Here is a 14,594-nt window from a genome sequence, read left to right on the forward strand (position 1 = left end):
CCCTGGGGACTGTTTTGTGCATTTTTGGATATATTTGGCATTATTCCTGTGCTCTGCTCACCAGTTACCACTAGTACTTCCACCTGCTGGCTGTGACAACTAAAACTGTCTCCAGAAGTTGTCAGCTGGGGAGGAGGCACCAAAGTCTCCCCCACCCTGCTTCAGCTGGTCTGAGTAGCAAGATTTTCTGAGCGCCATGTTAAACTTTTTGAAAATTTTTTAGTGACTATTTTCCTGGCAACGGATCTATACTTCAGCACGACCTTTTCATTGAGATGTGAAGTACTTTCTACAATACTTTTTCCAGTTTTTAAAATCGTTATGATCCTGACTCAGCCAGAAGGCTATTTTGCAACTCATTTGAGTAACATTCATGATTTATCTGGCTTTTAAGATTTAAATTGCTGAATCATTTGGTGTGATCTTATTGCTCTGAAACTTTTTGTACAGAAGCCAATCTCTATATTCTTAATGATTTAGAGAAATGGAATTAATACGTCCACATACACATTTTCTTTCTTATTCTCTTCTTTCCTCCTTTCTCCTCCCTTTTTTCTTTTCTTTCCAGGACTTTTTTGTTGGGTATTTTTGAGATAGGGATAGGGTCTCACTTTTCTTTTTCTTTTTTTTGGCCCAGGCTGTACTTGAATCTCGATTCTCCTGATTTCTGCCTTCCAAGTAGCTAAGATTATAGGCTTGAGCCACTCGTGCAGGCTTCAGTAGTTTCTTACATATAATTGAGGGGAGGAACACCTCTAACGTATTTGAAATAATCCTGTTGCATCTTTCGTGTTTTACCTTTCCTTATGAGTCTAGAATTAGAAAACCTTTCAAGAGAAGGGCCAGTGATTAATTAGCTCCACTTCTGCCCCAATTCCCCTCTGAGGATCGCAAGGTGTGGCGGGCATGTAGAAAAATAGAAGGGGCTTTCCCCTCAGCCCTAGCCAGGCTCTTCTTGGAGGGACGCATGTGGTCGTAATCATTTTAAAATGCTCCCTCCGTTTCAGAAGAAAGCGAACCCAACCTGGAACCCCGAGTCCGGCCCACAGATTTCAGCCCATCCATCTGCCCGCGCTTAATGCCCAGGCTGCTTCACCTCCTGGTCTTGCTCCAGAGCAGCTTGCTGTAGTTGACATGATTGATTTCAGTTCCAAAGTTCAGCGAGGGAGAGCGCCTTCCCCAGGAGGACGTCGGTGGTCCATCTGTTTCTAAGCTCAGGCGAAAGGGCTTCGCCGTTGGAAGAACTAGAGGCCAAGCAGGTAAGTGAAGCACCCTTTATAGCGGCGACAGACAAGTTCATTTCGCGCTGGGGGGCTCAAGTATAAAGACAGGACACTGAAATAGTCTTCAGCCTGCAACGCGATCTTAACCCCTGCACCCTCCCTCTTCCGGATGCTTCTCGGTCATGCCACCAGTTTCCCGCGTGCGTGAGCGCGTGCCTACTGCCCAAGTGTGCGTGGGCGTGGGACGCTCCCAGGCGCACTAGCTAAATAGCAAACAGATGCGGGGCGTGCGGACGACGTCCCCGCCCGGGACTCCGCCTGGGAAACAGTTCCAGCCCGTGGTTCACGGGTGGGGAGGCTGGCGGCTGGGCTGTTTTATCCTCTTTGCCGGCAGTGAGTGGGTTTTGCAAGCAGAGCTTCTTGTCCCGGGGCAAGGGTGCGCAGAGCCAGCCCCGGCTCCAGGGCTCCAGGAAGGGAAGTCCCCTCGGCTGCCATATCCGGACCTAAGTGAAGGTTTCGCGTCCCGCTCCTTCCCTCCTCTTCACCGGCGAGACATAGACCTTGCCATGCTCCCTAGCTTTTTGTCACCTTCTCCTCCCGTCCAGCTTCCTAAACTCGGGAAAGTCTCTGGGACTTTGTCTCAAGCTGGTTCTGGCTGTCCAGGCCACTTGCGCCCAGGGCATCTTCAGGAGAAGAATTTGGGGGGGGGGCACAGTTTGGCTTCAGATGTTTGTCATGACAGCGTGGTTGCCACTCGAAGGGTCATTTCCAAGCCCGTCCCTAAATGTCGCATTGGATCATCCCACGCTTAGCGTAGGAAGCCCCGGGTGGTGACGAATTGTGTCACTGGTAGCTCATCCCTCTGGTCAAGGAGGCAAGGGTGGAACCTTACCCTTTCCGACGGCACCTGAAACTAATGGGCGCGTCCCAGCCAATCCCGCAATCCTAGTAACCCCGAGGGGGTTGGCTAGATTCTAGTGGGAGTGGCCGCTTCCTCCACGCAGGGACTTGGAGACCTCCTCTGCGCGATGGCTCCCCTCGGAGCCAGGGGGGCGCGCGCCGGATCTGCCTTTTCGCAGCTCCGAGGGGGGGGGCGGGGTGGGTAGGCAGGGACCTGGATCTGATTAGCTGGGGTTGGGGGCGGGGGGAGCCCTGGGCCCAACCGCTTTCTCATGTCCCAGTCCTCCAAGGTTCCTGGAGTAGGAGGGAGAGTATAAGAGAGGACGGGGGTCCCATCTCTGAGCACCCTGTCCGGGGCTGAGCTGCTGCTGTTGCAGTCTCTGGTCCCGGTCTGCGCCCGTCGGCGACCTGCCATGGGGCCCCCTTCCAGCTCTGGCTTCTATGTGAGCCGTACAGTGGCCCTGGTGGTGGCCGCGCTGGCTGCCGCTCTCCTGCTGGCGCTGACCGTGCTCGCCAGCCTGTACGGCCACTGCGAGCGTGTCTCGCCATCAGAGCAGCGTGGCCGGAAGGTCCAGGACGCCGCGTCACCCCCTCCCCACTCACAGGAGGCAACCCCGGACCCCAGAAATGCACAGGAGCCGGCCGTGACCACCACCTGGAAAGACTGGCGACCACCAGGGCCCTGGGACCAGCAGCGCCTGCCGTCATGGCTCGTGCCACTTCACTACGACCTGGAGCTATGGCCCCGGTTGCGACCCGGCCAGCTGTTGGCGCGGTGCTTGAACTTCACCGGCCGGGTGAACATCACCGTGCGCTGCGCGGTGGCCACGGCGCGGGTGCTACTGCACAGCCTCTTCCTGGACCTCGATGCCGCCGAGGTGCACGGTCCCCTGAACTTCGCCACCGCCAACGCCACCGTGGGCCGCGTGCCGGTAGATTCCGTGTGGTTCGTGCTAGACACCGAATACGCGGTGCTGGAGCTCGGCGAGGCCCTGCAGCCCGGGGGCCTCTACGAGCTGCAGCTCTGCTTCTCAGGCCCGGTGCTCCCGGACACCAGGGAGGGGCTCTTCCTCAACGTCTATACAGACCAGGGCGAGCGCAGGTAAGGGCCACTGTGCAGGTGCGCCTGTTCTCTGTTCTTGCCCTTCCGATGGCTTCCTCCGTTTTCCTCCCGGGACTCAGCTAGGAATGATTGCTTCCACGTCTGGGTCTTCCTCCTGCTTGGTTTTCCGCCCTGTTCCTGCCCATCCATTAGTCTCTGTCGTGATCCCCTTGGAGGTCGCTGTCGCCCCAGAAGTCGATCGTTTGCTTCAGAAAGCCCCTTTCCTCTCTAGCCAGGAACCCCTTCACCCCCTGAACAAATCCCTTCCTGCGCAAAGATTGGTGCTGTAACCAACAACCTAAGTAATAGCCAGGAAATGTGGACCATTCCCCGAGGGAGGGATGTGAACCTGCCTGGTGGTGAAACTGAAGGCCGGGTACCACCCGGAATTGGGGTGCGTAGCTATAATCCCAGCTCTGGGGTTGGCATAGGTAGGAGGATCCTGGTCTGAAGCTGGCCCTGGGCAAAAAGCTGGAGACCCTAAGGCAAAAAGGGCTAGGAGCAATGGCTGAAGTGGTGGAGCACCTGCCTATCAAGAGCAAGAGAAGGCCTGTGGTTCTGGGCTCTGAGCTCCTGGTGCTCAGCAATCTCTCTGCCTCTCCATCCCCCCAGCTGTGGTTCTTGCAACAAATATTCTTAGTCAGGCTGTTTGTTCCCAGAACCTTTGGCTTTTACAAAGTCTTTCCAAAACTTTAGGATCACTTTTAATTAATCCCTTCCCACTTCCCACATCGCCCTTTGCTGGCAAAGGATTGGCACTTCTGGGATTCATCTGCTGAAATAAATAAAAGTAATAACGAGGAACCTCCCATCTGAGTTTGCAAGTCTACAATGTCCGTCCATGTGTCCACTGACACTCCTTGGAGATAAAGTCTCCCACACTCAGCATTTCCAGCCCCTACCCAAGAAGGGTTTTCTCCAACGCTTTGAAGCTACAGCACTGAAATCCAGCTAAGGCCTGGGAAATGAAAGATAACAATGAGGGAAATTATCATCTCCATCTCCTCTTCCTTGGTACTGGGGCTTGAACCGGTGCCTTGCCAGGAAGGGGCTCCACCATTTGAGTCACGCCTCCTGCCCTTTTGACCTTAGGGTCTGGAACTTTTTGCTCCAGGCCAGCCTCAGACCCTGATCCTCCTACCTATGCCAAACTCAGAGCTGAGCTAACACGTATGTCACCATTCCCAGCTTGCTAACTTGTTTACTGAGATAGACTCTTGCTAACTTTTTTTTTCCCTTGGCCAGGGCTGGTCTCTGAACTGAGATCCTCCTTTGTCTGCCTCCCAAGTAGCTGAGTTGACAGGCATGAACCACTATGCCCTGCTGGTTTTTTCTTTTTCAAACCAACGATCCTTTTCTTCATTTATAAATTGATGGAGTATTTGGGGTTCACACAACTCATGTTCTTAGCACTTTATTATTAAAGAAAATGCTCTCAGATACTCTGGGGGGAGTGGAATCCCACTAAATCTCCCCTAAATTGTCTCTTGCACTTTTTCAGCAATTTGAAGCCTTTAAAGTGAGTTTAAGGGCTGCCTTGCTGGATATGTAACCTGTAAATTTTGTTTTTAAGGACAGTGTTTGGTTTTTCTCTTTTAAATACACATTGATTCTTAAACTTTTCAAATTTACTCCTTAGAACTGTGTACAGCAAAACTTTTGAAATAACTGTAATTCAGACACCCCTCCACCCAGCAAAAAAACTCTGCACATACATATGGGACAGGGTTTTCTACTGGTTAGTAGATCTCCATTGTTCACCCTCTCTTCCTTTCTTAGTGGGTCTGTAACCAAACGAACTGGAAATTGGGAAAGGAAGCCCCTTTCCATTTTTCTACTGCACCAGCCAACTCTAGCTGTTACTAGTAACTGTATTTTCAAGAACAGTAAAACCAATGTAGAGCCAGGCATAGTGCTCACACCTGCAATCCCAGCAACTCAGGAGGCAGAGATCTGGAGGGTTGCAATTTGAGACCAGCCTGGGCAAAAAGTTAGCAAGACTTCTTGTCAACCAACAAGCTGGGGTGATGGTACACACCTGTAGTCTCAGCTGTGTGGGAAATGTAAATAGGGGGATTTGGGTCCAGGCCCACTAGGGCAAAAACATGAGACCCTGTCCAAAACTAACCAAAGAGAAAAAGGGCTGAGAGCATGGCTCCAGAGGTAGAACTCCTGCCTAGCAAGCTGTGAGGCCCTGACTTCAAACTTCAGAACAACAACAACAAAAAAGGCAAAGGTAGAGCCCAGAATTGTGATGTTTCTGAAAAGCTGTTACCAGAAAGTTGTCCCTTGGTCTCTGCTTCTGAAACCACGAGGAAAAGATACCTATAATTAAGTTTTGAGCCAGGAACAGAAAGAAGGCTTGTGGCTGGTGAATTCTGGGAGCCTCAGAGGCCTCATTTGAACATCAGCAGTGTGAATGGAGCCTGTCTCTTTACCTCTGTTGTCTAATTCATGTAATAGAAGTTACCACTGTTGACCTTTAGAGTCTCATGGGGAAGAAAAGAGAAGGGAGGTGCCCAGTGACAGGCATGCAGCTTGGGTGCCTGGTCAGCAGGTCAGGTTGTCATATAGGAGAAGCCTCCTTGTTGTCTAAACATGGAGACTGTCAGGTTCCTGGTGGTGTGAGTCTAACAAGATGCCAGGTGTGAAGAAACCAGGGGCAGGGGTTTTGGGTTATAGGATCTCAGTTTTACAAAATGAAAAGAGTTCTGGACACTGGTTGTGCAACAGTGGGAATGGGCTTCCCGCTACTGAACTGAGTGTTTCAAAATGGTCACTATGGTAAATTTTATGTTCTGTGTATTTTATCAAGTTATGAATTTTATAAGAGCAAAAAAAAAAAACTAATCAGTGAGTTTAGAATGGTGTTCAGAAAACATAAATTTTAAAGGTTTTTTTTTTTTGTTGTTTTCATTGAGGTTTGCACTCAGGGCCTCCTGCTTACTGGGCAGGTGCTCTACCACTTGAGCCATGCCCTCAGCCCTAGTACCTCACATATTTTCTCTTTATTTTGAGTTATAGAGTTACCAGAATTGGCAAAGATATTACAGAGAGGCCAATGTAATCTCCATGCAGTTCCCCCAGTGGTTATATTCTACATAACTATAGCACAGTTATCAAGAGTGGGATTTGTGACACTGGTAGTCCAAGTGTATTTAGTTTCATCTCATTTGTTACATGGGTAGACCATCAAGATACAGCACTAGCTGTGACCCACTCCTATAATCCCATCATCTTCGATGCTGAGGAAGGAGGATGGAGAGTTCATGGTCAGCTTAGGCTACATGGTGAGACCCTGTCTCAAAAAACAAAAAAGGAGTCAAGCACTGTTTCATCACCTTGGGGATAGGCCTCTTTCTTTCCCCCATTTTTACCCTCTCTTCTTCCCCAACCTCCCCTCGCTCTTCCCCCTCATTCTTCCTCCATCTTTACAATTTTGTTTTTTGATAATGCTCTATAATGGAATCATGTTGTGTGACACCTTTTCTCAGCATTATGACCTCTGGATCCATCAAGTTGTGTATGTCAATAATTTGAAACTTCTAATTTGTGGAGTGGGTATTCCATGGTATGGATGGAGCACAGCTTGAGCCATTCGCCTATGGGGTCTTTTAAATTTTTTATTAGCTCATGTACTAATTGTACTTTTTGATATTTCTATATAAACATAGAATGCACTTCGATCATCATATTTACACACACTATCACTCTTGTCACCCCCCTTTTTAAACAAATTTTAATGGGTTTCATAATGCATGATGTCTTCTATCTGTTCACTACACTCACCCTCTCCTCTCCTTCTAGTTTCTTCTTCCAACACTCCACTTTGACAATGTTATGTTATTTTTTATGTCTAGATTCCACATATGTGTAAAACCATGCGATGTTTGTCTTTCTGAGCTTGGTTTGTCTCGTTCAACACCATGATCTCCTGTTCCATCCATTTTCTTGCAAACAACATAACTTCATTGTTTTTGTATAGCTGAGTAATATTCCATTGTGTATGTATACCACGTTTTCTTTATCCATTTATCTGTTGATGGGCTGCTAGGCTGATTCCACAGGTTGGCTATTGTGAACAGTGTTGCTATACACATGGCTGTGCAGGTGTCTCTACTGTACGCAGATTTACGTTCCTTTAGATATATGCCCAGGACTGGTCCAGCAGGGTAATATTGTAGTTCTGTTGTTAGTTTTTGAGGATCTTCCATATTGATTTCCAGAGTGGCTGCACTAATTTACATTCCTACTAATGATGTGTCAGGGTTCCTTTGTGACACTACTTTCTGGCCTTTTAGTATTTTATTTATCTATAATTTTTTATTTATTTAATTATTTTATTTATGTATTTATTTATTTCAGCAGTGCTGGGGATTGAATCCAGGGCTTTGCATACACTAGTCAAATGCTCTACCACTGACCTACACCTCCAGCTGGAGGGATATTTTGATTGTTACCAGTTTTTGTCTGATAGAAATACAGCTTTGATGAATAATTTGTACAGGTTTTTGTGAACATCAGGTTTTATTTCTCTGAGATAAATGCCCATAAGTATAATTTCTGGGCTGTATGATAATTGCACATTTAGTTTTAAAGAAAGTAGCACCAGCAATGTCTGAGGGATAGAGTTTCTCTGCAGCCTGGCCACTATTTCATATTGTGACTACTTTTTATTTCAGTTGTCCTGGTAGATATATGGACATCTCATTGTAGTTTTAATTTTCATTTCTGTAACAGCTAAGGATAATTAACATCTTTCCATGTTCTTACTCACCTTCTGCATGTCATGTTTAGTGAATTGTATCTTTATATCTTTTATAATTGAGTTGAATTTTTCATTGTTGAATGTTGGGAGTTCTCTATATATCCTAGATCTGAGTCCATTCTTCCTTCCTGTCCAGGGATTTGAACTCAGTTCCTTGCCCTTGCTAGGTAAGTGCTCTACCACTTGAGCCATGCCTCTAGCCAGTTGATTTTTATTTCTTTTCTTTGCCCTATTCCAACGTCTAGTGCCTCTAGCACAATGTTTAGTAGAAAAAGTAAGTTCACTCTCACACCGTTAATTATGATATTCTCTGTGGGATTTTTTTTCTTATAGAATCATTTGATTCGGTTGAAGAAATTTATCTTCTGTTCCTAATTGTGCCCGATTCCATCAAATGTTTATTCTGCATGTATTGAGATGAGCATTCAGGTTTTCTTTAGTTTGTTAATCTGCTAGATTAAAGGCAAATGACTCCTGCATTCCTGCAAAACTTCCTATTTGGTTTTGATGCATTAGCCTTTTTAAATATTATTAGATTTGATTTGCCAAAGTTTTGATATGAACTTTTGCATCTGTGTTCATGAGAAGTGTTGACTTGTGGCCATTGTTCTGAAATGCCTTTGTGTAGTTTCTGTTATTCAAGCAGCAAAAGATTTTACGAATGAGTTTAGAAGTATTTTCTACTCTTCAATTTGCAGGAAAAAATCATATAAAATATATGCTATTTTTTTTCTTAAATGCCTAGTATAATTTCACTAATGAAACTGTGGGGACGTGACTTCTTTGTGAAATGGATTTTAACTACTAGCTATAGGACTATTTATGTTATTTATTTCTTCATAAATGAGCTTTAGTAGTTTGTATCTTTCAAGGAATTTATCTATTTAAATCAATGATGCCAAATTTATAAGTATAGAGTTCATAATACTTCCTTATTATTACTTTAATATGTATAGAATGTATACTGACATCATGTTTTTCATTCTTGATACTGGTGATTTATGTCTTCTCTCTTCGGGAGCTAGAGCCATATTCTTTTTAAAAATTTTTATTGTTGTACTGGGGGTACATTGTGACATTCACAAAAGTTCTTATAGTATATCATAGTTGAATTCACTCTGTCTATCATTCTACTTTATCCTCCTCCCTCCATGGAGCCCTAGTCCTGTACTACCCTTCTACTTACCACTTACTCCTTGTCTAACCAGTTTGACAAACTCCCAGGACCTCAACTTTTATATCAGTAATTTAAGACTGTGGGACTCACCAAGGTCTCTTCTACTTCCACCAATCATCGTTTCCATTCAATTTGCATGTTGGGCATAGAATGTATTTATTTATTGGAAGTACTGGGGTTTGAACTCAGGGCCTTATGCTTGGTAGGCAAATGTTCTAGAAATGCAGTCAGAGGCAAGAATGAGAAAATCCAGTGATCAATGATTCAAGAACAATCCTATGAAGATTTGTGGAGGTCTTTCTTTGTATAGTTACTTCCTCTATTGCACTCTACCTTAAAAATTTCAGCTGTCTGGGTTGTTCTAGACTTTAATCTCTGTGTCCTCAACTCAATAAGACCATTGGACACTCTTTCTGCTTCCCCTTCCTTCCAGACAGAAACACGGTGATTATTTATGTTCTCTCAGGGATTCCAGTCTTGTGCTTCTTGGTATCTAATGTCTGAAAATATTTTTTTCATGTATTTGTCAGGTTTTTAGTTATTTTCAGCAGAGGTCTAATTCCAGCCAGTTACTCCCTCCTGATAGCAAAAGTCTCATCTTCACTAGATTTAGGAATGCTATTAATTATAAAGTTAATCTTGACTCATCTTCATGATGTCTACTTACAGTATCTCTCTCTTCTTATATATCTCTCTACTTTTAGTATATCTCAAAGATCTTCTTTCCTTTCAGCAAGGTTTTATTGTTGTCACTGTCCATATGTTGTATGCCTATCAGATTTATTCCTAATTATTTCATATTTTTGGAATATGGAAGATGGAATTTGGAGGCATGGTTCCTTGCTAGTTGCCAGGGAGTCACGGTTCACCTATAAATTAAGATGGTGGGGCTCTCCAAGTTCTTTTTCACTTTTTAAATTTAATTTGAAAGATTATGTGACTGGTGTATCCTTAGGAATACTTCTTCCATTTCTGATCATGGTATTTACTTGATAAAAGACACAAAATAATTAGAATATCTTTAGAGACAGGCAAATGGAAAGATCCAGAGGAGGCATTGTGAAATTGTAGTAGAAAATTAGGATCTTTTGTGAGGGCAAACAAAGTTGAGAGTAGCTAAATAAGCTTGTTCAGGAGTAGACAGTGAACACAGAATTTAAAAAGACTTTCAGGTGCTTTTTGTGCTAGGAAATCTAGTACATTGCTTTAGGAATGTCACACAAAATAGAAAATTGACCAATATTAGGAAAGAATTTGCATTTCCTAAAATAAGGCCAGTGGACTCCAGAGCTATGTACATGTTGGTGTCAGAGAAGAGAGGTCATTTCTTTACCTATATAGGGGTTGAGCCCATGTATTTCATGTAACTAAGCAATTTTCTCTGGAAAATGGGCTTGATCTTCTGGAAGCAAATGTAACTAACATACTGAAAAGGCATACCTTGCAATATAATAAAACTACAAGTCTGTTATTCCCACTGTCCTTGTACAGATTAGTCCATGTTGTCATCTTGTCTACTTCTACATGAAGGAACAGGAAGTAATAATTTTTAAAAGAATATTTGTAATTATCATTATTATTTTACTGGCATAAGTTAATTGTATGAAAGGGTTTCATTGTAATTTTCCAGGGATGTGTGCAGTGTATATCAATCAAATTCACCCCTCTATTATACTCTCCTAACACCCTTCCCTCCTTCCTTTCCTTATTGCCCCTTTTCAAATATTTATACATAATGCTATATGTGTGTGTATATGTATATATGTATTTCAGTGGTGTACATCCCCTATCATGCTCGCCTTTCCCCTCCCCTTCCTGCTGGCTCCCCCTGCCCTATAGTCCCCCCTTTTATATTCATATCCCATTAATGTTCTAATTATTGTCATCATCTTTCTGCATATGAGTGAAAAAATGCAATATTTTTGAGCTTGGCTTATTTTATTCAAAGATGATCTCCAGTTTCATTCATTTTTTTCTGCATATGACATAATTTCATTTTTTTATGGTTGAATATGTACTTTATGTTGTATATATACCACATTTTCTTTTTCCATTCATTGATTGTTGGATACATAAGCTTGTTACCATAGTAACCAGTGCCACAATAAACATGGGTGTCAGGTGTCTCTGTGGAATCTTGACATTCGCACCTTTGGATGTATGGTCAACAGTGCTTATGGTAAGGTCACAGGCAGTCATGCTTCAGTTTTTTGAGGAATCACCATGCTGATTTCCAGAGTAGCTGCTCTAGTTTACATTCCCAACAACAGTGTGTAAGGTTCCTGTTGCCTTATACCCTCTCCAGTGTTTGTTGTTTGTTTTCTTGATGATCACCATTCTGGCTGGGGTGAGATGGAATCTCAGAGTCATTTTGATTTGCATTTCCTATATGGGTAAGGATGTTGAAGCCTTCTTCATGTATTTATTGGCCATTTGTACTTCTGAGAATTGTCAGTTAAGTCCATTAGCCTGTTTATCAATTGTATTAGTTGTTCTTTTCATGTTTAATTTTTTAAGCTCTTTGTATATTCCAGATAGTAATCCTTCATCTGGTGAATAGATTGCAAAGATTTTCTCACATTCTGTGGGTTGTCTCTTCAGTCGTAATTATTTCCTTTGATGTACAAAAGCTTTTTAATTTGATATAATCCCATCCATTGCTCAATTCTTGCTCTTTTTTCCTGAGCATTTAGAGTCCTATTCAGGATGTTCTTAACTATGCCTATATATTGAGGTGTTTTTCTGCAGTAGTTTCAGAATTTCAAGTCTTTCCTTAAGACCTTTGGTCCATTTGGAACTTATTTTTGAATGCGGTGAGAGGAGGGGTCTAGTTTCAGTCTTTTACATGTGGATATCCGGTTTTCCAAGCAATATTTGTTGAAATGGCTATCTTTTCTCCAACATGTTTTTGGCTGTGTTGTCAAAATCAGATGGCTGTAGCTATTCAGATTTATTTATGGGTTTTCTTTTCCATTGATCTATGTGTCTGCTTTGGTACCATTCTGTTTTTACAGTATAATTTGAAGTCAGTATCACGATATCTCCAGAATTATACATTTTGCTCAGGATTACTTTTGTTATTTGGGGCTTTTTATGTTTCCATTGAGTTTGAGGATTGATTTTTCTATTTCTGTGAAGAATGACATTGGGATTTTGATGGGGATTGCAGTGAATCTATAGATTGCTTTCAGTAGTATATCCATTTTCACAATATCAATTCTACCAGTCCATGAACATGGGAGGTCTTTCCATCTTCTAGTGGTTTTTTTTTTCAATTTCTTTCTTCAAGATTTTAATAGTTCTCATTTTCAAGATCATTAACCTCCTTTGTTAAATTTATTCCTAGTTATTTAATTTTTGAGGCTACTGTGAATGGGATTATTTTCCTGATTTCTTTCTCAGCCTGTTTATTGGTGTGCCGAACAGCTACTGATATTTATGTTAATTTTATATTTTGCTGCCATTTTTTAATGGCATTGTCATTTTGTTTTTGTGATGCTTGCTTTTTTTGTAATCCATATTTGCTTAGCTATTTTTCTAATGGGATTTATGGTTTCCCTTCTTTGCTGTGTGTAGGATTCCTTTATGTGGCTTCTGCAGTGTTAGTATGTGGTCTTAACTTTTTTTTTTTTTAGTTTTTGTTTATTGTGGAAAATTTTTATTTCTTCAATTGTGAAGGATCGCTTTCCTAGATACAGTAATGTTGGGTGACACTTCAGGGCTTAGACTTTATCATCCATGCCCTCTTTGCTTTTAGAGTTTCTGTTGAGAAAGCTACCATTATTCTGTTAATCTGACTTTATATGTGATTTGTCACTTCTTTCTTACAGCTTTCTGTATTCTTTTTTTGTTCTGTATATTTTAACTACAGTTTATCTTTGGAGAGGTTATTCTTTGATCTTATTTATTTCATTCTCTAAAAGCCTCCTGTACTTGGATGATTGTCTCTTTCCTCAAGATTGAGGAAATTTTCTGCTATTGCCTTATTGAATATGTTATCTATGAATTTAGCTTGCACCTCTTCTATACCCATGAATCATAGGACTAGTGCTTTCATGTTGTCCTAGAGTTCTGTTACATTCCTTTTACACTTTCTTAGGGATTTTCTTTGCCTTTATCTGAGTGTTCTAATTGCTCTACTTTACCTTCAAGTTCTGATAGTCTATCTCAACCTTGTTCTGTTCTACTAGCAAGTTTTCAACTGAGTTTTTTGCTTGACTTATTGAGCTTTTCATTTCCAGACTTTCAATTTGATTTTTTAGGATTTCTATGTTCTTATTAAATTCCTCTTTCATATCCAGCACTGTCTTCCTTCCAGCATTGTCATTCAGCTGTTTATTTGAATTCTCTTTGAGTTCATTCAGCTGTTTATTCATATCCTGTTAAAGTTTGGAGGTGACATTGTTGCCTTGTTTTTACATATTGCTTGTGTTTCTACATTAGGATTTATGTATGCAAAGTCATATCTTTGGTTGAAGGTTTCATATTCTGTGTCCTTTCAGTTGAAGTATCCACATTGTTTGGACAAGGTAGTGTCAGGCTGTGGTATATTTTCTCACCCACCTTATTCAAGACATGGTCTGGCCCCCCACTCTCCTCCAGAGGAAGAAGATAATTAACAGCAGAAGCAATAGTTTATATTCACACCAAGTATAACAAGACAGTAATCCCTAATTAAGAACAGTCATTGTCACTGCTTCAGTATCTTTAGAGGAATAAAGGAGCAAAGATAATACTTCATGAACTAGAAGACTTTATAAGAGTAGTAATTGAAATAGGAAGGATGACACTAATGAATAATACCACTTTATGTTATAATAAGGATGGAAGGGGAGGTAATAAGAAGGAGATATATCGAAAAGATCCCAGTAAAGATATAGTGAGGAAGAAAAAAGGAGAAAGAGAAAAAAATAAAAAGTGATCTGCAATATAATGACCTGCCCAAAATAATGATGACAAAGAAGGACTGTGGTTGGTGGAATAGAGAGAAGAAATTTAAGAGGGAGGACTACTCTAATTGTGGTCAGAAAGAAAGTGGAAGTCGGGGAGGGTGGTAGGAGAGGGAGGGACAAAAGATTGTTAAAAATTGAATAGTAAAAGATCAGTGGTGTGGCCCATGTATAATGACTGTAAAAAATGGAGAAAAAGTACAAAAAAATAAGAGAACAAAAATATCCCAAGCAAACAAACAAACAAAAATCCAAAAAGACAAAAAGTAGTCAATATTTTCCTTGTTGTTTTTAAGGAAGGAGGTTGGTTGTCTTTCTTCCCCAAAACAGTTATTATTTTTTAAAATTCAGAACCAATTAGTCTAGTATTGGGTGTCTGGTTTAGAGATTTAGCTCAGAGGGAGAATAGCCACTCAGTGCCCTGACCTGGGGACCAAGTAAAGAAAAGTAGACTTAACTTTCTGATTATATTTCC

The 14,594-nt window shown here is 42.1% G+C and overlaps 1 protein-coding gene across 5 annotated transcripts in view; it reads left to right on the plus strand.

The window, feature by feature from the left end:
* Positions 1-2,378: 2,378 nt before the first annotated feature.
* The window catches only part of Lvrn (laeverin), a 109,541-nt gene continuing 97,325 nt past the window's right edge, over positions 2,379-14,594 (plus strand). For all 5 annotated transcript variants that reach the window (XM_020171569.2, XM_074056990.1, XM_020171568.2 and 2 more), the window contains exon 1: positions 2,379-3,225. In XM_020171569.2, coding sequence (XP_020027158.2) covers positions 2,537-3,225 — 689 coding nt within the window. In that variant the 5' untranslated portion in view covers positions 2,379-2,536. The remainder of the gene's footprint in view (positions 3,226-14,594) is intronic.

Source organism: Castor canadensis, chromosome 16, assembly GCF_047511655.1.
Source record: "Castor canadensis chromosome 16, mCasCan1.hap1v2, whole genome shotgun sequence".
Taxonomy (NCBI): domain Eukaryota; kingdom Metazoa; phylum Chordata; class Mammalia; order Rodentia; family Castoridae; genus Castor; species Castor canadensis.